Source organism: Eurosta solidaginis, chromosome 5 (assembly GCF_040869045.1).
Source record: "Eurosta solidaginis isolate ZX-2024a chromosome 5, ASM4086904v1, whole genome shotgun sequence".
NCBI classification, from domain to species: Eukaryota; Metazoa; Arthropoda; class Insecta; order Diptera; family Tephritidae; genus Eurosta; species Eurosta solidaginis.
The window spans coordinates 272778414-272803135 of NC_090323.1; the positions used below are offsets into that span (position 1 = coordinate 272778414).

The 24722-nt window shown below is 41.2% G+C and overlaps 3 protein-coding genes across 3 annotated transcripts; all 3 read left to right on the top strand.

The window, feature by feature from the left end:
* Positions 1-1656: 1656 nt before the first annotated feature.
* Positions 1657-19884, top strand: wrm1 (wurmchen 1). Its single transcript, XM_067790763.1, has 4 exons — positions 1657-1799; positions 2015-2320; positions 2380-2480; positions 19687-19884. Exons 2-4 carry the CDS (start codon positions 2131-2133, stop codon positions 19882-19884), a joined length of 489 nt encoding a protein of 162 aa, XP_067646864.1. The 5' UTR covers positions 1657-1799; positions 2015-2130.
* Positions 19885-19909: 25 nt separating this feature from the next.
* LOC137253574 (uncharacterized) lies at positions 19910-20707 on the top strand. The gene has a single exon (XM_067790764.1). It carries the CDS (start codon positions 19910-19912, stop codon positions 20081-20083), a length of 174 nt encoding a protein of 57 aa, XP_067646865.1. The 3' UTR covers positions 20084-20707.
* A 395-nt stretch (positions 20708-21102) lies between these two features.
* Positions 21103-24478, top strand: LOC137253576 (uncharacterized). Its single transcript, XM_067790766.1, has one exon. The coding sequence runs from the start codon at positions 23681-23683 to the stop codon at positions 23852-23854; it is 174 nt and encodes a 57-aa protein (XP_067646867.1). The 5' UTR covers positions 21103-23680; the 3' UTR covers positions 23855-24478.
* The last annotated feature ends 244 nt before the right edge of the window (positions 24479-24722 follow it).

The window sequence follows — 24722 nt, forward strand, 5'->3', positions numbered from 1 at the left end:
ACTATTAACTCAGCATTTTATATACAATCTCATCCTAAATTTCCAACATCTCTTGAAGACAATAACGTTAGCACTCATACATATATGTATTGAAAATAAGGTCCACTACAAAAAACATTAACCAATAGCAATAGCATTTCCCAATATAATTTTAATACTACAAAATAACGACCTTAGGCAGATAAAGTAGGAACTATATACTTCCTAAAAAGTTGTATCTCACTTTACATTAAACTGCTTTGGAATATAAATACATAAATACAGACATTAAAAGATGCATACAATACAAAACGGTCCCTTATTTATATATCATAAACAAAATGAATGTTGTGACCATTGGATATTTTTCAAATCAATTGGTTCTAGCACCATCTCCTATAATGGAGACATTTAACGTAAACGTTCGACATGTTTGACGCATGTTTCGGTAATATAATCCACCTCTTCAATGGTGGTAAAACGACCAATACCAAACCTATAAAAAATTAACAATAAATTACTTTCAAATTAACTACACAATTCAGTACGGTAAACTCTTTTGAACTATGTGCCAAATCCCCATCAGTTGCAATCGCACGTACCATGGTATAGACAAATATTAGTTTCTTTATTCACGCAAATGCTAAATAACATAAGATTATTCGTAGTATAAAATATAAAATTTGTATTGCCCCTCTTCATTTACTTTCATTTTAAATTAAATTCACTCCGATAATTCTTTCCGACACAATTCCTCTTTAGTACTTTGGCATATGATCCTCTGTGGATGCTCCATGGAGTACTACAGTGAAAGTACTCTCACGTATGTACTCTATGGAATACTCACAAACAAAGTGAGAGTGGGATCACCTACTCCTCTCCTGGGACATCGCAATGTTAATTGGAGCACATTTTTTGTATGAATACAGATAAGTTTTGGAATACTCCTAATACGAACGAGGTTCAGAGAACATATTAGAGATTACAACAAAAAAATACGGAATCCAAACATTATACCCGAGTCTAACTTCGCGAATCACATGGTTGAGAATGAATGTTCCCCAGCAAACATCAATAAAACAGTTAGGGTTCTTCACATACAAGAAAAGGGCCGACGTCTCAACGTACTCGAAAACATGGAAATCTACAAACAGAAAACATTCGACGGTAGAATAATAAACGAACAGATAAATACAATTTCTGACACAATATTCGAGGCTTTAAAACTTGTTTACAGGAAACAACTTAATCACACAGGTACAACAGACAAACACACAACAACAAATAAACACAAAACAATTAACACACCAAAACAAAAAACCGACAAAGAAGGTCAAACGACTATAATCACAGATTTCTACCTACCCCAGTCAGCCACACAAATCGATTAGTAAACCACCCTCGGTTCTGAATGAACACATAGCACATACACATAACTAAATATACATAAGCATCAATTTGACAATACCTGCTCATATACCTACGAACTATAAATACAGGACAAACGACAACAACAGATCAGAACAAAAATCGACACTGATGATTGCACAACGCCGAAACCGGTTTGTCTCAAAACCAAATTTGACAAGGGATGACGGAAAATCGTTCCAATATACATCATTTATCCACCCTGTCGGAAAATCAACCAAAGAAGTTTTATAACACTGGTTTTATAACTGTTTGTAACACGTTTTGTTACTGGTGTGAACGCATCTTTATGTCTTAGGGCCTTTATTCATTGTCGCTGTGACAAAATCACAGGTGCATCAATATTTGCCAACTTTAAATACAAGGGCGTTGTTTTTATTTATACAATCTGTGTAAGTTAACTAATAATTAATAAAGTAAATAATCGTTGAATTATATTTTGGTTATTCAAGTGGAAATATCGATCAATTAGAATCGTTTTCAAGACTAATAAAGTTTACTCATTGCATTTAATTCGAGGGCGCCACACCCAAATTTCTGAAATGCATACATACATATGTACATATGTAAAAATAAATACTATTCATATTTCTTTACACATTTTCAGTTTGCAAAAGTTAATGGATATCTTTTTTGAGCTTAATGGACATTATTGAATGCAATTGCAACTAAATACCATTCCAACATACCCAAAACACACTCGTGGTCATTGTCAGATTGGCTATGGCAACAATTGAGGAACGTACAGCTTACCAAAAAAATCCCTATTTCACTGGGCACATATATGGAAATTTCTCTCCTTTTTATGTAACCATTGCTATATCCACAGTGATTCTTGGTTCTATAATAATTTTAAACATTGTATTAGGGTGTTGCTCAAGGCATCGCAAATACTGGCAAGATAGGCATACAGGTTGTAAATGTATTCTTTTTTGGTATTTTGATAATAATTTATTGCAAATGGATTAACAGGTAATCGTTGGTTGGTTTCCATTTGGTCAGCTACGCCACACTTGCAGCCTCCTTTGGATCTTACCGAACTGAAAGACGCCTCATATTTCGAAAAGCTCTATGTAAGTTCCGCCTAGTATTTTGTCATAAAACGTATCTGATTACTATCTTAAATTTACAAGTTCCGTCTATTTTTTTCTTCACAAAGATAAACGAAACATTACTCCACTATTTTTTTCCAATTTCGTAGTTTTGTTAGGGAGTGTTATCTGTTTTTTCATTTCTGCAATTAAGAAAAGTGCGAACCTACTTATGTATGTTCCCTTACCGAATCCGTAGATGGATTAATCTCCAAAAGATTTAGGCCGACTTATCTTCCACCTTGCGTCATACTACTTTTAATTTTTGATGTTGCTTTTTCCGAGACTAGAACCCAGGAGCGTCGGTGTGATAGGTGATCACGTTACACCATGCAAAGGTCCAACACCATATTCCATAAAATTCTCCACAACCTAGCGAATACTGTTTACGGAATGATAGTTCTTAGTACCAAATTCACGCATAATCCATAAAAAATAAAAGTTTTTAATTATAGTCTGGTCAATCAAGGAAGTCACAACAAGCTAAAAATCAGTGAAATTGTTTAAAATGAAATTTAGAAACTCCTCACCATTCGTGTGTATGGCAAAAAATGTATTCAAGAATTGTAGATCATAAAATTATCTACAAGAAACGTCTTAATGTTTCTTTCTGTCTTTTCAGTTTCTCTTAGAAAAACATAAGAATTGAATATTCAATTATTATAAGCCGGTGTTAAGCTCATGAATTCTTAAATAATAAGTATAAATTGAACACACCATTAAAAAAAAACAAACGTCTTAATGATTGCTTTCCTAAGATCTACCATTTCTGAGATATTATGATCCAAAAAGCTGTAATCGTCATTGTATGTACACGTTTCCACGCCACCTATATCTACAGTACAGCGGGTTTTTTCAACGTGGTTTACTCAGTAGGCCTATCCCACGAGTAAACACGTGATCCGGGAAGGTATTGAACCTAACCCCGGTCCCAGGCTGTTGTTCTGCTGTTGTCAGAAAAGGATATACTCATACGGTCATACTCTTGCCAGTGTGTCACGTGTAAAAGATGGTTGACCATCGGTCCAATGCATAGATGCTCCGAGCTTAGAAATATCATCCGTCTGACCGGGGCATTCGTTGCACTGTGCAGCCAAAACAAAAGTACCAACCCAACTCCCAGAGTGATGACTGATGATGAAAAAAACACAATGATAATCTATCCACCGCTTTTGGCGATAAAACTTGATCGGATTCGAAGAAATGCGCGAGCGCCTTTTCCCGACAATTCATAATGCATCAGTAGACAAGGACAGACGTCGTGGAAACAGACGGCCAGATGAACATAAACACGACTTATCGATGAGCTTTGCAACAGAATAAACGGCTACCTCCCCGATCTCTCCATTTTTTTCGCATCGCGAAACCTGGCATTATCACCGACTAAATCTTCCGCGACCTTATTTACAACATGGACGTCCCTAATGTCGACCATTTTGAACATCCACGTCTATGGCACTACGCTACCGACTGTCCTACACCCCGAAATCTTGGGTATGACGTTTGATCAGGATCTACAATTTGACGAGCACGCAGCCGCAATTGTTCCGAAAATCCAGAGCCGTAATAAAATCTTCAAATCCCTTGCTGGCAGTACTTGGGGAAAAGACAAAGAAACGCTCATTACCACATACAAAGCAATTAGCCAGCCGATTACGTGCTACGCGTCACCCATATGGTCGCCAAGCCTAAAAACTACCCACTGGAAGAAACTACAGGCATACCAAAATACTGCTCTCAGAATCGCCACGGGCTGTCTTCTTATGTCCCCAGAACATCACCTACATAATGAGGCGAGAATACTCCCCATCAGGGAGAGAAATGAGATGCTAACCAAACAGTTTCTGTTAAATACCCAGAAACCTGAGCATCCCAACAGACATCTGATTGATGGGCCAACACCGCCTAGAGGGTTAAGGAGTCATCTCCGTAAGCATTTTGAGGAAATACGGCACCTGAGAACTCAGCCGTATGAAGCAAAAAGACACAAGCAGGTCCTTCGCGAACTCCACAACCACAAACAGGCGTCGGACCTTTATGCCTGGTGAATCCAGTACTCAAAAAACAGTCCCAAAACTTGCGGAAGAGGAACGCATATTCCCCATTGCGAGTCACTCTAGCTCAACTTCGTTCTGGATACTGTAACAGGTTAAACCCTTACCTATCCAGAATCAACCCCGACATACAAAATGTATGCCCCGCTTGCAATGTGTCCCCACATGACACCAACCATCTCTTTAATTGTAATGTGGAACCAACGCCTCTAACACCCCTTTCATTATGGTCCACCCCTGTTGAAACAGCAAGTTTCCTCGGACTCCCGTTAGAGGATATTGATGACAATTTGTGATGTTGTTGTTGTTGTTGTAGCGATTAGGTTACTCCCCGAAGGCTTTGGGGAGTGTTATCGATGTGATGGTCCTTTGTCGGATACAGATCCGATACGCTCCGGTAACACAGCACCATTAAGGTGCTGGCTCGACCATCTCGGGAACGATTTATACGGCCACATTGAACCTTCAGGCCATCCCTCCCTCCCCACCCCAAGTTCCATTAGGAGCTTGGGGTCGCCAGAGCCTCGTCTGTTAGTGAAACGGGTTTCGCCACTCGAAGGTGAGGTTGACAATTGGGTTGGAGAAGCTATATATTGCGCTACACAACCCCTTGAATCCCGACAATTTGTGATCGGTCGCAGCTGTTAGGTGGGGCGAAGCACTGCTACAACAACAAAAACAACGACTTGTCGCCCATTACCATCACCCCTTAGAGGTTGAAGAAGCCATCCAAAAGTCCTAGTCCTCTAAATTAACAGGCCAAGACGGAATAGCCGGGAGCCCCGGGCAAAGCAAGATCAAAATTTTAGAAATAAGATTTTTCAATTAGTAGACAATTTTTCTAAGCGGGGTCGTCCCTCGGCAGTGTTTGGCAAGCGCGTCGGGTGTATTTCTGCCATGAAAAGCTCTCAGTGAAAACTCGTCTGCCTTGCAGATGCCGTTCGGAGTCGGCATAAAACATGTAGGTCCCGTCCGGCCAATTTGTAGGGAAAATCAAGAGGAGCACGACGCAAATTGGAAGAGAAGCTCGGCCTTAGATCACTTCGGAGGTTATCGCGCCTTACATTTATTATTTATTTAGACGGAATAGCCATACCAATGCTAAAAAACCTTGGCGCAGAGGGAATAAACTACCTAGCGCAGGTATTCATCCTTTCGTCAAAGTCCTTTGTCATTCCCGAAAAATGGCAAGGATAATTCCACTACCGGCGGCCACCGTGGTGTGATGGTAGCGTGCTCCGCCTACCACACCGTATGATCTGGGTTCACATCCCGGGCAAAACAATATCAAAATTTTAGAAATAAGGTTTTTCAATTAGAAGAAAATTTGTCTAAGCGGGGTTGTTGTTGTTGTAGCAATGCTCGCCCCACCTAATAGCCGCGACCGATCACAAATTGTCATCAATATCCTCTAACGGGAGTCCAAGGAAACTTGCCGTTTCAACAGGGGTGGACCATAAGGAAAGGGGTGTTAGAGGCGTTGGTTCCACATTACAATTAAAGAGATGGTTGGTGTCATGTGGGGACACATTGCAAGCGGGGCATACATTTTGTATGTCGGGATTGATTCTGGAAAGGTAAGAGTTTAACCTGTTACAGTATCCAGAACGAAGTTGAGCAAGAGTGACACGCGTTTCCCTGGGGAGTATGCGTTCCTCTTCCGCGAGTTCTGGATATTTTTCTTCAAGTACTGGATTCACCGGGCAATTCCCGACATAAAGGTCCGACGCCTGTCTATGGAGTTCACCAAGGACCTGCTTGTGTTTTTTCGCTTCATACGGCTGGGTTCTCAGGTGCCGTATTTCCTCAAAATGCTTACGGAGATGACTCCTTAGGCCCCTAGGCGGTGCTGGTTCATCAATCAGATGTCTGTTGGGATGCCCAGGAAACAGAACTGTTTGGTCAGCATCTCATTTCTCTCCCTGATGGGGAGTATTCTCGCCTCATTATGCAGATGGTGTTCTGGGGACATAAGAAGACAGCCCGTGGCGATTCTGAGAGCAGTATTTTAGCAGGCCTGTAGTTTCTTCCAGTGGGTAGTTTTTAGGCTTGGCGACCATATGGGTGACGCGTAGCACGTAATCGGCTGGCTAATTGCTTTGTATGTGGTCATGAGCGTTTCTTTATCTTTTCCCCAGGTACTGCCAGCAAGGAATTTGAGGATTTTATTACGGCTCGGAATTCTCGGAACAATTGCGGTTGCGTGCGCACCAAAATGTAGATCCTGATCAAACGTCACACCCAAGATTTTGGGGTGTAGGACAGTCGGTAGCGTAGTGCCATCAACGTGGATGTTCAATATGGTCGACATTTGGGGCGTCCATGTTGTAAATAAGGTCGCGGAAGATTTAGTCGGTGACAATGCCAGGTTTCGCGAGGCGAAAAAACTGGAGAGATCAGGGAGATAGGCGTTTATTTTATTGCATAGCTCATCGATCTCTGGGCCTGGGCCTGTGGCCATTATTGTGCAGTCATCGGCGTAGGAAACGATTGTGACTCCTTCCGGTGGTGAAGGTAGCTTAGATATGTAGAAATTAAACAAAAGTGGGGATAGGACACCACCCTGTGGCACCCCTTGTTTAATTCTCCTTGGTTTTGATGTTTCGTTTCTGAATTGCACCGATGCCTGCCGACCACCCAGATAATTTGCGGTCCACCTTTTAAGACATGGGGGAAGGGTAGACCCTTCCAGGTCTTGCAGTAATGAGCCATGGTTGACCGTATCAAAGGCTTTTGATAGGTCTAGCGCTACGAGTACTGTTCTATGGTGGGGGTATTGATTCAAACCGCAATTTATATGGGTGCTAATGACATTTAGCGCGGAGGTAGTGCTATAGAGTTTTCTGAAGCCATGCTGATGAGGGGCTAGCTGCAAATGTGCTTGGAAATAAGGGAGCAAAATGGCTTCAAGCGTCTTTGCCACTGGCGATAGGAGAGATATCGGACGATATGACTCACCTACGTTAGCTGGTTTCCCAGGCTTTAGTAGCGGGACCACCTTGGCCATTTTCCATTTCTCGGGTATGGCAAAGGTGGAGAGAGACAGGTTGAAGACATGCGCTAAATATTTGAAACCCTCTTTCCCTAGGTTTTTAAGCATCGGCATGGCTATGCCGTCTGGGCCCACTGCTTTGGATGGTTTAGCGCGACCAATGGCGTCCTCAACCTCTGTAGCGGTGATGGTGATTGGTGACGCGCTGAATTTGTGTTTATGTGCGTGTCTATTGGCTCTCCGTCTATCTTTGTCGACCGTAGGATGCATTATATATTGTCGGCAGAAAGCGCTCGCGCATTTTTCCGCATCCGACAGCACCTTATCGCCAAAGGCGATGGAAACTTTGTCTTTGTGCTTAGTCGGATTCGATAGGGTCGACATTTGGGGCGTCCATTTTGTAAATAAGGTCGCGGAAGATTTAGTCGGTGACAATGCCAGGTTTCGCGAGGCGAAAAAACTGGAGAGATCAGGGAGATAGCCGTTTATTTTATTGCATAGCTCATCGATCTCTGGGCCTGGGCCTGTGGCCATTTTTGTGCAGTCATCGGCGTAGGAAACGATTGTGACTCCTTCCGGTGGTGAAGGTAGCTTGGATATGTAGAAATTAAACAAAAGTAGGGATAGGACACCACCCTGTGGCACCCCTTGTTTAATTCTCCTTGGTTTTGATGTTTCGTTTCTGAATTGCACCGATGCCTGCCGACCACCCAGATAATTTGCGGTCCACCTTTTAAGACATGGGGGAAGGGTAGACCCTTCCAGGTCTTGCAGTAACGAGCCATGGTTGACCGTATCAAAGGCTTTTGATAGGTTTAGCGCTACGAGTACTGTTCTATGGTGGGGGTATTGATTCAAACCGCAATTTATCTGGGTGGCAATGACATTTAGCGCGGAGGTAGTGCTATAGAGTTTTCTGAAGCCATGCTGATGAGGGGCTAGCTGCAAATGTGCTTGGAAATAAGGGAGCAAAATGGCTTCAAGCGTCTTTGCCACTGGCGATAGGAGAGATATCGGACGATATGACTCACCTATGTTAGCTGGTTTCCCAGGCTTTAGTAGCGGGACCACCTTGGCCATTTTCCATTTCTCGGGTATGACAAAGGTGGAAAGAGACAGGTTGAAGACATGCGCTAAATATTTGAAACCCTCTTTCCCTACGTTTTTAAGCATCGGCACGCTATGCCGTCTGGGCCCACTGCTTTGGATGGTTTAGCGCGACCAATGGCGTCCTCAACCTCACTAGCGGTGATGGTGATTGGTGACGCTCTGAATTTGTGTTTATGTGCGTGTCTATTGGCTCTCCGTCTATCTTTGTCAACCGTAGGATGCATTATATATTGTCGGCAGAAAGCGCTCGCGCATTTTTTCGCATCCGACAGCACCTTATCGTCAAAGGCGATGCAAACTTTGTCTTTGTGCTTAGTCGGATTCGATAGGGACTTTACGGTGGACCAAAGTTTACCTACACCGGTAGAGAGGTTACAACCTCTTAGGTGCTCTTCCCATTTCGCCCGCTTGTGTTCGTCCACAAGCAATCTGATGCGTTGGTTTATATCCCTTATTTGGGGGTCGCCTGGATTAAGCTGTCTTATAAGGTCGCGTTCCCTCGCTAAGCTCGCGGCCTCCGCCGGGAAGTGGGGCCGGATTTCGGGAATTCTCCCGGCGGGAATGAAATGTGCCGAGGCGGATTCAATGACCTTACGGAAGGCACGCTCCCCTTGGCGGGCATCAGTCGGGATAGGGAGGGCAGCTAAGCTGCTGTCTGTTGCAGATTTATATTCTTCCCACTTTCCTTTTTTGAAGTTTATGAAAGTGCGTTTTTCGGTGACGATGAAGTCGGCGGTACGCTCGAACGAAATAAGTATGGGCAGGTGGTCGGATGCCAATGTTACCATCGGCTGCCAGTTGACGCAGTTTACGAGTTCAGCGCTCACGATTGAGATATCTGGCGAGCTATGACAGCTTCCTACCATACGTGTGGGGGCGTCTCCGTTTATTGTGCAGAACGTCCTTTCTTCTATTTGATCCGCCAACATCTCACCCCTACTGTCCGCCCGCAAGTTTGAATGCCATAGGTCGTGTGGGCATTGAAATCGCCTAAGATAATGCGATTGTTGCCAGTGAGTAAGGCCTCGATATTAGGGCGGTATCCACTGGGGCAACAGGTGACAGGAGGGATGTAGATGTTGATGATTTCTAAATTTGCATCGCCTGACCGAACAGATAGGCTTTGACGTTCTAAGACATTGTCCCTGCGGTCGATGCCAGGATCAAATATATAATATTGCACAGAGTGGTGTATAATAAACGCGAGGCCGCCTCCATTTCCGCTCTCGCGGTCTTTCCTGTGGACATTATACCCAGAGCAGGTCTGCAATGTGTGAGTTTGGTCTCTTGAATCGCAGCAATGCGGATGTTGTGCCGCTTCATGAAATCGACTATCTCCGTAATCTTCCCAGTTAGTCCATTACAGTTTAACTGCAGAATTCTGAAGTGCATGAGGGGTGACGCCGCCACTCTAGGGGTAAGTGACGGGTGACTGCGCCTAGGTTGTGAAAGGCCAGGACGCAATTGCTGTTGTGGCCTTGGGACTGGGCGCCCTTGGGCAAGCATTGTGGTACCCGGATGATTTGGGTTTGCGACCTGGCAACATGGCGCGATGAAACCCGTCGAGGGGTTGCTGTCGCGGAGACCAGAACATCTAGGAAAGTGGCACCACCCAAGGCAGGAGCTGCATTGAACGGATGTCGCAAACCCATATATTCTGTGCTGGCAGACGGTGCAAACGGAGGTAGGGACTAAGAGTATGTTTCCCTGACCTGCACGATTGCTGCCAGAAAAGAGGGGGGGAGAAGAAGACGGGGGCAGGGGCTGATGCTCAGCATTGCTACCAGCTCTACTACGAAGGTAGTAGTTATGAGTGGTATCAGCTGTTTGAGTTGTTGGCGCCGTGGGGCGCGAGCAGCAGCGGGTACTTGTTGTGGCTTGCTGAGCAGCGAGGCTGCTGGAAGGTAGTGGGGGGGGGGGGGGGGCGCTTAGGCGTAGACTACGGGACGCCCTTGGGCGTGAGCAGCAAGGAGCCACAAAAGATTTATAAAAGTTACGTGGACGTCGGGTTTTGGGATCAAGCCCAGAACAACCTGTCCGATGCAACCATCCCTTGCACGAGACACACTGAACAGAGTATGTCCGTCCTAAAAAGATTCTTTTCTGGAAAATGCAGCAAAACCATTTCTCAGGACCGGGGTCAGGAGACGGACCTGGATTGGGTTCGATACCTTCCCGGAGTAAGAGAATATGTAGCAGTCCTGCTGCAAGGAGCTGCTGGGAGGATGACAATTTGTGGGAGGGACGAAACAAATTAAATGGGGTCACACTGAGATGACAGTCCTTGGTCGGGAAAAATCCCGAGTCGCTCCGGTACATAGAACCGACTGCCTTGGGAAACGTCTAAGCGGGGTCCCTCTCGGCAGTGTTTGCCAAGCGCTCCAAGTGTATTTCTACCATGAAAAGCTCTCAGTGAAAACTCATCTGCCTTGCAGATGCCGTTCGGAGTCGGCATAAAACATGTAGGTCCCGTCCGGCCAATTTGTAGGGAAAATCAAGAGGAGCACGACGCAAATTGGAAGAGAAGCTCGGCCTTAGATCTCTTCGGAGGTTATCGCGCCTTAATTTTATTTTAATTCCACTACTAAAGCCTGGTAAACCAGCTAACGAAGGCGAGTCATATCGAACGATATCACTTCTTTCGCGAATAGCGAAGACATTAGAAGCCGTCCTGCACGGCGAATCCATCAACATGACTTCTCAAAAATGCATGGCACTACCACCGCGCTAAACGCCATTAACAGTCAGATAACCTTTTCAGTCAATTACCTTTTCCACTATCTTCTCTAATCGCTCAGACATAGCTGGTAATGGTGTGAGGGGAGTTTCTGAGGGTGTTGTTGTTGGTTTTCGTAGAGAATTTTTTCGTTCCGACATAATGTAAATAAAAGCTGGCGCTTATGCAAGGTAAATCAGCTAGCAGGAAAAATATCAGGAACAACTCACAGGATGACCACTTCAAATTACACAGTATTTGGAAATTTTTTAAAGATACTTTCCGAGGAAAACGCAATTATTTAGGAGCACCACAAAAAGTCGTCTTACTCGTTTGACATTAGCGATTAAATTACGGACTAAACCAGGAAAAATCCCATCACAGGACTGTGAACTCGACCTGTCAAAAGCTTTTGACACAGTAAACCACGGCACGCTGTTGATTTTTGTTGGTTATAATTTACCAATTTAATACCATTTTCACACACTCAATACACTCCTATATTGCCGATATATTGCTGTTTAAACGTTTTTATTTTTATGTTCAATAATCGAATGTACCTAAATTTAAATTTTTTTGTCACACTGATGCTGCTACAATCACAAAAATAGTATAGGCTGTCTTGTTTTGATTTCGAATTCAAAACACATTGCGAGCATTTTCTATTAGCAATATAGGAGTGCTACATATATTGGGATAAGGCAATAATTGGTCAATATTTCTAAATCTTTCCTACAAATTACAAATATCATATATCTCACTATTGCTTTATTGCATACCAAATGAAGTAAAAAATCGAGTACGTTATGCTTGATGGTTCCGATTTTATTGTCAATATAACACATGACAATCAAAAATAAATTATTTTCAACATATTTTCAATTATTTGCATTTGCAGCAAAATATAATATGGCTTATTCAAAAATTGGCACATATTTGGTTAGGTGCTATATCTATGAGCAGTTGAGCATGTATTTTATCTTGATTGTCTTATAGTAAAGGAGGAAACGGCTGTTATCCTTACTTTGACAATTTTTTCTAAAAACGTAATATTTTTTTGGGCTGCTAACAGATGTTCGCTTAATGAAGCAAGTGGCCCTGTGTGAAAAGAAAAACTTAATTATTTCATTAAACAAAATTATGATTGCATTAAGTTTCTGTGTGAAATCGGCAAAGTCCTTGGCGCATTGTGAAAAGGAAATAAATTTTGTTAAATTCATACTCATTCATATATGTAATTTATCGATTCAGTTACTTAATTGGCACTTAACATTTTAGTTTTCGTTCGGCGAATAAGTCGCGCCAGTAGCTTCCTCGTTGAGCTAACTAGTGCTGATTGGTAACATAAAGGGAATTTAAATCGTGTTCCACCCGGTTATTTCAGCGGAGTGGAACATTATTTGGAATTTCGACAACCGAACCAAAAACCACACAACGAAATGGCAGAAACAACTGTCGCCTTGTCCGTCCTGATGTCACGTTGTTTAAATGTTTGCCAAATTACAAAATACTTTTACCTAAATTTTTTTAAAGTATACTTTGTTGAATGTCCGCTTTTTCGTATAAGGTAAAATGCTCAAGTTCATTAATTTTTGGGAATTTTTTGTGCATACAATAAGGTACTTGTGTCATGGAGATGTTTTTTTTTTTAAATTAATCTAATTAATTAATTATACCTTTTCATCTTAGGTTAGGTTGAACAGACCACTCCCTGATGACCTCACATAGACTGAATGTATACCTAGTGAAAGACCCTATCAAAAACCAAGACCGGGATTCAAGGGGTTGTGTAGCGCAACATATAGCTTCTCCAACCCAATTGTCAACCTCACCTTCGAGCGGCGAATCCCGTTTCACTAACAGACGAGGCTCTGGCGACCCCAAGCTCCTCATGGAACTTGGTGGTGGGGAGGGAGGGATGGCCTGAAGGTTCAATGTGGCCACATAAATCGTTCCCGAGATGGTCGGGCCAGCACCTTAATGGTGCTGTGTTACCGGAGCGTATCGGATCTGTATCCGACAAAGGACCATCACATCGATAACACTCCCCAAAGCCTTCGGGGAGTAACCTAATCGCTACAACAACAACAACAACAAAAACCAAGACCAATGTTATAAAATAAATTTTTTAAAGTATACTTTGTTGAATGTCCGTTTTTTCGTATAAGGTAAAATCTGAGGTTCATTAATTTTTGGGGATTTTTTGTGAATTTTGCATACAATAAGGTGGTTGTGTCATGGAGAGATGTTTTTTTTTTTTTTTTTTAAATTAATCTGTTAGAACGTGAAATTATGCCTTTTCATCTTAGGTTAAGTTGAACAGACCACTCCCTGATGACCTCACATAGAATGTGTACCTAGTGAAAGACCCTATCAAAAACCAGGACCAATGTTATTAATGTGACCAACTCGTGGGTTTGCTTTCTGGATAGTGACTGACCAATTATTCATTCTCTTCGTACATTATTCTTATTACTAATTACATCTTGACTTCTATTCTTAAAGGGTTGCATTTTGTTACGTTCGTATACGCACATTGTTATACCCCATATATGACACTTCTCCCCCTCCTTAATCCTTCACTTATTTATTAATTCATATGTCATTAGTGTAAGGATTAAGCTTCCTTGCTTATAAATCTAAGTACGTTTACATTGATATGGAAAATAGAACATTTGATACATTAGATACATTTGAAATTATGATTGTCGGAAACGTAGTGGTATTTTCCGTGTTCGTTTTGATTGTCGACGTAAATTGTCACCTTCAATGTTAACTGGGGTCTCTACTGCCTCTCTTATTTCGACTCCTTTATTGGCTTCCCCTTCCGGGTTTGACGCTCCTTGCGTTGTCGGCTTTGGTGGCGACGACTCATTGATCAATAAGGGCTGTGATTCCTGAATCTGGCTCGAACCTAGAATGAAACTTTTATCTTGGTTAGGATTAGGATATACAAACCGATATGTTGTAGGTTTCGAAGCAGATGTTTGGTCGTCCTCTACTTCCAAGCTCGTCTTACTGTCGATTTTCCTTAACTGATCAACGTGTCTCTTCCAAATACGACCATCGTCTAATCGAATACTGAAATGTAACTCTCCTAACACCTCAATAACCGTTCCAAAACGCCATTTTTCCTTTGCCAGGTACTCGCGTGCCGCCACTCTCTCTCCGATCGAAAATTTTGATTCTACAATTTTACGTTCGCTCGGCTTTCCTGCGTTTTGTGGTAGTAGTAAATCTATGCGCGATTTTATTTGTCGACCCAACATAAGCATAGATGGTGACTTCTGGGTAGCTGGATGAATTGCCCTTCTATATGCGAGTAGGATCTTTGTCAATTCGCAATTCATGTCTACCGCGTTGCATTTCGATGCTCTAAGTTTATTTTTTATCGTTTGGACAAACCTTTCCGCCTGGCCGTTGGTTGCGGGATGGTATGGAGCTCCCATCTTATGGATAATCCCATTCAATTTCAAAAAATTTTGGAATTCACTGGAAACGAATTGCGTTCCGTGATCGCTAACAAAAACGTCGGGGATTCCAAACGTGGAAAATATTTCTCGGCATTTCTGAATCATGATACTCGTTGTCATGTTCGGTACAATATGTACTTCAGGCCATTTACTGAAAGCGTCGATTAAAATGAAAAGGTATTTACCCATGAATGGTCCTGCAAAGTCGGCGTGCACTCTTTCAAACGGTTTCTTTGGAACCACCCAGCTGTGAACCGGCTTTACTAGCTTTGCGTTTGGTCTAGAAAGTTGGCACTCTGAACAATTCGAGACTAGGTCCTCAATGTCTTTGTCCATCCTGTTCCACCAGCAGTATGCTCTTGCCAGGCTCTTCATCCTACTAATTCCAAAATGCGCACAATGTAACTCGTCGAGAATTTTCTTTCGTAAGGGTGCTGTTATATACACTCGTAAACCTCGCATTAAGCAACCGTGTTGTAGACTGAATTCTGTTTGAGTGATTCCAAAACGATGTTTTGGGTCCGCATCTCTTCCTAATTTCAAACACTGTAGCAGAATCTTTACTTCGTCATCCTCTTCAGTTTTTTTTCTTAACTCGTTGGCTGTAACCGGTAGATTATCTATCATCTCCTGCTCGATCATGTCTACCTCTTCTATCTTTCCATTAATCTCCGAAATCGGTAATCGCGACATTGCATCCGCATTAGCATTATCCTTGGATCGTTTTAATCGAATTTCAAAATCGAAATGTGCCAGAAATATTGCGTAGTGCTGCATTCTTGTGGCTGACAACAGGGGCAAGCCCTTATGCGGTGAAAATATTTGTGAAATCGGTTTATTGTCCGTTACTAGTATAAAACGTTTACCATACAAGTACTGGTAAAATTTGCGAACACCGAAAATAATAGCATATGCTTCCTTGTCAATTTGACTATATTTTTGCTGTGTTTTGTCAAGGGTCTGCGATGCAAATTGCAAAGGTTTCTCCGAACCGTCCTCATAGACGTGGCTGAGGACCGCACCTACTCCAACGGGACTGGCATCTACAGCCAATACCACCGGCAGCTTTGGATCATAGTGTGTTAAAAATAAACTGGACTGCATTTGCTCTTTCACTTCAGCGAATGCTTTTTCGCAGTTTTTGTCGAATACAAATTTTACATCATTTTGTAGCAGCTTATTTAGCGGATAGATGATGTTGCTCAAGTTTTTTACAAAACGGTCATAGTAATTAATTAGGCCCAAGAACGCCCGTACTTCATCTTTGTTTGTAGGCTTTTTCATTTTTTGTATAGCATCCACTTTGCTTTTGACCCTATGTATACCACATTCATCAATCACATATCCGCAATATTCTATACGGTCTTTCATAAATTCACACTTTTGTATATTCACACGCATATTGTGATTGTGCAGTCGTTGAAAAACTGTGTCTAGCCGAAAGATATGTTCTTCATCGTTGGCTGCTGTGATCTTAATGTCATCAAGAAATACCGACACTCCGGGAATATCTCCCACCAACTGTTCCATTAACCGTTGCCACTTAGCGGGTGCGCTGGCAATGCCAAACATGAGTCTCGTGGGTTGATATAAACCTTTGTGAGTGCTCAGCGTCATAAATTTTTGATCATCCGGGTGCACCTCTAATTGTAGATATGCACTCGACAGATCGATCTTGGAAAACTTCTTTCCACCTGACATTTTGGAAAATAGCTCATCGATTGTGGGCAATGGGTGCTGGTCCACTACCAAAGCTGGATTAAGGGTAACCTTGTAATCCCCGCAAATCCGTACGCCACCCTGTTTCTTGGGTATTACAACTAAAGGTGTTGCCCATTCACTCTGTTCAACTTTCACAAGAAGCCCCTCTTCCACTTGCCTGTCTATTTCCTTTTCCACCACATCGTACAGTGGAAAAGCCACCCTTCGCGCTCTTACAAACTTCGGTGTAGCATTCGGCTTTAAGTGCAATCTGGCTTGCATGTCTGTTATTTTACCTACTGTAGGAGAAAAAACTTCGGGATATTTGCCCTTTAGCATTTCAATAACATTGTTAGATTTTAATGGCGTCGAATGGACTTTGTTGCACGTTAACTGTTTTTCCATTACGTCACCCCAGTTTAACTTAATACTGCGAAGCCACTCCCTACCGAGTAGAGGCATTCGATCGGATCGCACAATGTATAGCTTCACTGGTACTGTATTATTCTGGGATTCTACGCTAACCCATACATACCCAACACAATTTAGTGAAGTGCCACAATAGCTTATTAACTCAGTGTCCGTAGGGAATACTTTTAATTTGGGGAAATGTTTCTTTGCATCTTTCATATTAATTATTGATACTGGCGAGCCTGTATCTACTTCAAATTGTATGTTTGCGCCGCTTACTTTGAGCTCGCACTTAATTTTTTGTCGTATATTGTTTTCGCTTTTTTCGTTAACTTGCAGTAACTCTTCTACAGTTTTTTCCACTCCTGTGTCTATTTGATTTATTTTCTTTTTCTTTTCTTGAAAACACACTTTTCGTAAGTGCCCTCGTTTCTTACAGAAATGACATTTTGCGTCTTTGTATGTGCACTCTTTCGCTGTGTGCGCAGTGTTGCCCACAGCGGAAACATTGGTGCTTTTCTTCTTTACCATCATTTGATGACTTTTTTATGTTACCTTTTCTTTTACCTTTGTATCCGCTTTTTCTTTCAACCATTTTATTTACCCCTTCTTTTGCACCTTCTTTAATCTGCAGTTCTGCACCTCCCTTTTCTGCCGTTTCGACTGCCATTGCTAAATTAATGGCTTGATCTAGCGTGAAGGTTTTTTCTTCTAAAAGTCGACTTTGAATTCGTTGATTTGTTAGACCAAACACAAATTGATTCCTCAATGCAGTATCTAAATATGCACCAAAATTGCAACCTACTGCCAATCGTCGAAGTGCCGTGATGAATTCTGTGCACGACTCACCGCCATTTTGTTTCCTGGAATTAAACCTGTAGTTTTCCAATATCTCGTTAGGCTTAGGGTCGAAATGGTTTTTTAGCATTGATACCAATTCACCGTACTGTTTTTCCTCTGGCATTTGTGGCAGCAATTTGTCACAGAGGATATTGTACGTATTTGCTCCAATGTAATACAAAAGGAGATTACGCCGGACTTCGGCGGAGTCACTTATTCCATGAATTGCCATTGCAGTCTCTAATCGCTTTACCCAACGCGAAAATGTAGTAATTTTTCCGTCGAAGGCTTCGAAGTTAAAAAGATTTGTTCTCGCATTAGTGTTATTGACCGCCATGTTGCTCGTTGGCGCGTTTTGTACATTAGCGGTGCTTCCTCCCGTATTGTTCGGTGATTCGGTGGGCATACTCCGATAAGCTCTTCAGCTTGATAAATTAGCACACGTGTTTTTTTTTTTTTTTTTTTTTTTTATCTCGTCGCCAGTTAATGTGACCAACTCGTGGGTTTGCTTTCTGGATAGTGACTGACCATTTATTCATTCTCTTCGTACATTATTCTTATTACTAATTACATCTTGACTTCTATTCTTAAAGGGTTGCATTTTGTTACGTTCGTATACGCACATTGTTATACCCTATATATGACAGTTATAAAATAACATCGCCCTCTTGGTAAATACTAGAAGCATTGTAGGACCTAATCTACTTGCTGCTTCTAGATCTATTTGCTGAAGTCTTAGTCTAGCGAGCTCAGAACACGAGCATTGCTATCACTGATGAGGCTTTATTTAAAAACATGTGACGCCAGAAAACAGAACACCCATCGTGAGTATGCCGTCACTTTTTGTGTTAAGATTAACTTTATTGGTCTAAGATCCTAAGAGCTGCACGTGATTTTCGACACTTTACAGCCCGTGCACTGTTCAACGCCTTTCGCGCTTGCTCGATTATGTGTAACTCTTTCCTTCTTTTTCTCCCACACACACTGACTGGGATGTACCCTTCTAAGCTCTCTCATCTGCTTTTTCATTTCCATCTATTCTCATATGTTCGGAGATCCTATATATTTGTGTGTGTCTCTATATCCCGATTATGTTTTATTATGCGAGAGTATTGCCCAATGGCTGCTAAGCAGTCAATATAAAAGTTCACGCGGCTGCTGTTTAAGCAAATTTTCTCCAGGTATTCTACTTCAACCGCGGAACCTGTTATATCTATAAGTTTGGAACCACCCTGGCGCCAACCTTGTTTAATGGTGCTATATTACTGTGGCCGTTTCAAGCTGCCAAACTGCCCCGAGACATCGAGTCTCCTTACATTTGTTAACACTACGTTCTTCGCGACCAGGTCTAAAGGTGGGATGTGTAATCTTCCTGCTATATAACATGCCGATCCATCTGGCTAAGACCATCCGCGATAGACCGACATTTTTAAAAGTCCCGCAAATGTCATCTTAAATCTGAAAAGAAATCCAATCCAAAGGTAACACTTACCTAAATGCAACGTTTGTCTTTAAATATATCATTGGTTATGTACCGCATAGTAAAATAGGGTTAAATGATTTGAATCGAACTGGTTTGGTGTTTCAGAGGTACCCAGGAACCGGTTCAAGATTTGTCAAAGTGGTTCTAACCACTGAACTAAGCCGCCGAGATTTTTGAGACGGGTGTACAGCCCTGCTGGACTATGTTGATGTCTGCGTAAAGCTCGTACAGCTTAATACGTCTTCTTCTGTACTCCCCGAATCGATTCAGTTGCAAGCTTTTTAATCGGCTTCCTGGGATACGACCAAATTAACAGAATATCTGAGATACATCCTAGCCAGCAAAACTTGTATACTACTTGCTTTCTATTTTGTTAGATATGCTAATTTATTTTCTACTTCTTTAAAGCCAAAGCCACAAATATTTCGTGAAGATATTGAAGCTCAAGAAGTGCCTATACATCATCAACTGCAACCGCAGTCGGAGCCACCACATTCGCATCAATTACAACAACAAAGACCACCACGTCCTGAAGGTCATACTTTACAACAACAACGTCAACGGGAAGAATACGTTGAATTGCAGAAACGCGAAAGCGATATCTAAAATAAGAAAAGTATAGACGAATAAAATGGCATTCATTTTGCTTTATCCAGCTGTAGCTGTTCTTGCTCTCTTCATTGTCGGTGTGATCATAGTCATCTTGCGATTTGGGCCACGCCTTTGTGGTTTGCGTCATCATGCGCTTTCCGACAATCACGAATGGGATGGAAAAAGCTATGAGCATGAGATCAGTTACGCTTAGATGTGTATAATGAATGCAATATATGTAGATACATATATACATATCAAACACCTAGAACTAAACAGTGAAACTAAAAAGTTTGTTCGGGATAATACGATCTTATTTTTAGCATTTACCTAAAAATCTTTAGGTAAAGAAAACGATGCCATGCTCAACTTCAAACTTCGATATTTTTTAGTTAGCTCACTTTTTAGATCTGTGTGCGAAATATTTGTATGTATAACAATGACACCAGCCTTCTCGAATTATACTTATTATTTCTTTGACAACATTCAAACTTTACAAATAAAATTTAAACTGTAAGACCAATCATATTAAGATACATATATTTAGTACAAATATATACTATGTACGTATTTTATACCCGCGTAAAATTTATAAAAGTGCCTTTTGTAATAGAACTTTTTTATAATTTTTGAAATGGAAAACACATTGTAAAGTCGTTTAGGTACAACTCAAGTCATTCCGTCCATTTTGATACATTTTATATTAAAATATAATACTTGCAGTCCGCGAGCACCATTTACAATGCTTAGTAGCATGTATTGAAATGTTTCATTCATATCTTAAAACGCCATGTAAACTTGAATATATTAATATAATAATAAAAGATTTAACAAAGTTCTATGGTTGTTTATGGTATTACAGGAAGCGAATTTCCTGCAAATAGTTTTGAAAATAACGCGCAATAAGCTGCTTGGTCTGGAAGAAATGTGCGGGCCCGCAACCGTGTCATACTGTGCGGATTGCTATGGAGGAAATCACTCTTTCCAGGAAGACGTGTGTCAGAGAAATATTTTAACTCTTTGGTATATGTTTAATTCTTATAGAAAATATTTCTTGATTGTTTCTACGGGATTTCTGACTCAATCCGAACATTTAGTGAGAATTTCAGTTTAGCCGGCTTAAGTTCAATGGGCATATTGTAATACGCAAGGCAGCACGCGCTTTATTTCAGGCTCTGTAACAAATTACGTACCTTAATCACACGAAGACGGCCCACATCTCTGAAGATGGCAAGCCAACTTTTACGTGGCAAAAAATAACTATTTGGTGACCATAAGTGCCCTCGTTTCTTACAGAAATGACATTTTGCGTCTTTGTATGTGCACTCTTTCGCTGTGTGCGCAGTGTTGCCCACAGCGGAAACATTGGTGCTTTTCTTCTTTACCATCATTTGATGACTTTTTTATGTTACCTTTTCTTTTACCTTTGTATCCGCTTTTTCTTTCAACCATTTTATTTACCCCTTCTTTTGCACCTTCTTTAATCTGCAGTTCTGCACCTCCCTTTTCTGCCGTTTCGACTGCCATTGCTAAATTAATGGCTTGATCTAGCGTGAAGGTTTTTTCTTCTAAAAGTCGACTTTGAATTCGTTGATTTGTTAGACCAAACACAAATTGATTCCTCAATGCAGTATCTAAATATGCACCAAAATTGCAACCTACTGCCAATCGTCGAAGTGCCGTGATGAATTCTGTGCACGACTCACCGCCATTTTGTTTCCTGGAATTAAACCTGTAGTTTTCCAATATCTCGTTAGGCTTAGGGTCGAAATGGTTTTTTAGCATTGATACCAATTCACCGTACTGTTTTTCCTCTGGCATTTGTGGCAGCAATTTGTCACAGAGGATATTGTACGTATTTGCTCCAATGTAATACAAAAGGAGATTACGCCGGACTTCGGCGGAGTCACTTATTCCATGAATTGCCATTGCAGTCTCTAATCGCTTTACCCAACGCGAAAATGTAGTAATTTTTGCGTCGAAGGCTTCGAAGTTAAAAAGATTTGTTCTCGCATTAGTGTTATTGACCGCCATGTTGCTCGTTGGCGCGTTTTGTACATTAGCGGTGCTTCCTCCCGTATTGTTCGGTGATTCGGTGGGCATACTCCGATAAGCTCTTCAGCTTGATAAATTAGCACACGTGTTTTTTTTTTTTTTTTTTTTTTTTATCTCGTCGCCAGTTAATGTGACCAACTCGTGGGTTTGCTTTCTGGATAGTGACTGACCATTTATTCATTCTCTTCGTACATTATTCTTATTACTAATTACATCTTGACTTCTATTCTTAAAGGGTTGCATTTTGTTACGTTCGTATACGCACATTGTTATACCCTATATATGACAGTTATAAAATAACATCGCCCTCTTGGTAAATACTAGAAGCATTGTAGGACCTAATCTACTTGCTGCTTCTAGATCTATTTGCTGAAGTCTTAGTCTAGCGAGCTCAGAACACGAGCATTGCTATCACTGATGAGGCTTTATTTAAAAACATGTGACGCCAGAAAACAGAACACCCATCGTGAGTATGCCGTCACTTTTTGTGTTAAGATTAACTTTATTGGTCTAAGATCCTAAGAGCTGCACGTGATTTTCGACACTTTACAGCCCGTGCACTGTTCAACGCCTTTCGCGCTTGCTCGATTATGTGTAACTCTTTCCTTCTTTTTCTCCCACACACACTGACTGGGATGTACCCTTCTAAGCTCTCTCATCTGCTTTTTCATTTCCATCTATTCTCATATGTTCGGAGATCCTATATATTTGTGTGTGTCTCTATATCCCGATTATGTTTTATTATGCGAGAGTATTGCCCAATGGCTGCTAAGCAGTCAATATAAAAGTTCACGCGGCTGCTGTTTAAGCAAATTTTCTCCAGGTATTCTACTTCAACCGCGGAACCTGTTATATCTATAAGTTTGGAACCACCCTGGCGCCAACCTTGTTTAATGGTGCTATATTACTGTGGCCGTTTCAAGCTGCCAAACTGCCCCGAGACATCGAGTCTCCTTACATTTGTTAACACTACGTTCTTCGCGACCAGGTCTAAAGGTGGGATGTGTAATCTTCCTGCTATATAACATGCCGATCCATCTGGCTAAGACCATCCGCGATAGACCGACATTTTTAAAAGTCCCGCAAATGTCATCTTAAATCTGAAAAGAAATCCAATCCAAAGGTAACACTTACCTAAATGCAACGTTTGTCTTTAAATATATCATTGGTTATGTACCGCATAGTAAAATAGGGTTAAATGATTTGAATCGAACTGGTTTGGTGTTTCAGAGGTACCCAGGAACCGGTTCAAGATTTGTCAAAGTGGTTCTAACCACTGAACTAAGCCGCCGAGATTTTTGAGACGGGTGTACAGCCCTGCTGGACTATGTTGATGTCTGCGTAAAGCTCGTACAGCTTAATACGTCTTCTTCTGTACTCCCCGAATCGATTCAGTTGCAAGCTTTTTAATCGGCTTCCTGGGATACGACCAAATTAACAGAATATCTGAGATACATCCTAGCCAGCAAAACTTGTATACTACTTGCTTTCTATTTTGTTAGATATGCTAATTTATTTTCTACTTCTTTAAAGCCAAAGCCACAAATATTTCGTGAAGATATTGAAGCTCAAGAAGTGCCTATACATCATCAACTGCAACCGCAGTCGGAGCCACCACATTCGCATCAATTACAACAACAAAGACCACCACGTCCTGAAGGTCATACTTTACAACAACAACGTCAACGGGAAGAATACGTTGAATTGCAGAAACGCGAAAGCGATATCTAAAATAAGAAAAGTATAGACGAATAAAATGGCATTCATTTTGCTTTATCCAGCTGTAGCTGTTCTTGCTCTCTTCATTGTCGGTGTGATCATAGTCATCTTGCGATTTGGGCCACGCCTTTGTGGTTTGCGTCATCATGCGCTTTCCGACAATCACGAATGGGATGGAAAAAGCTATGAGCATGAGATCAGTTACGCTTAGATGTGTATAATGAATGCAATATATGTAGATACATATATACATATCAAACACCTAGAACTAAACAGTGAAACTAAAAAGTTTGTTCGGGATAATACGATCTTATTTTTAGCATTTACCTAAAAATCTTTAGGTAAAGAAAACGATGCCATGCTCAACTTCAAACTTCGATATTTTTTAGTTAGCTCACTTTTTAGATCTGTGTGCGAAATATTTGTATGTATAACAATGACATCAGCCTTCTCGAATTATACTTATTATTTCTTTGACAACATTCAAACTTTACAAATAAAATTTAAACTGTAAGACCAATCATATTAAGATACATATATTTAGTACAAATATATACTATGTACGTATTTTATACCCGCGTAAAATTTATAAAAGTGCCTTTTGTAATAGAACTTTTTTATAATTTTTGAAATGGAAAACACATTGTAAAGTCGTTTAGGTACAACTCAAGTCATTCCGTCCATTTTGATACATTTTATATTAAAATATAATACTTGCAGTCCGCGAGCACCATTTACAATGCTTAGTAGCATGTATTGAAATGTTTCATTCATATCTTAAAACGCCATGTAAACTTGAATATATTAATATAATAATAAAAGATTTAACAAAGTTCTATGGTTGTTTATGGTATTACAGGAAGCGAATTTCCTGCAAATAGTTTTGAAAATAACGCGCAATAAGCTGCTTGGTCTGGAAGAAATGTGCGGGCCCGCAACCGTGTCATACTGTGCGGATTGCTATGGAGGAAATCACTCTTTCCAGGAAGACGTGTGTCAGAGAAATATTTTAACTCTTTGGTATATGTTTAATTCTTATAGAAAATATTTCTTGATTGTTTCTACGGGATTTCTGACTC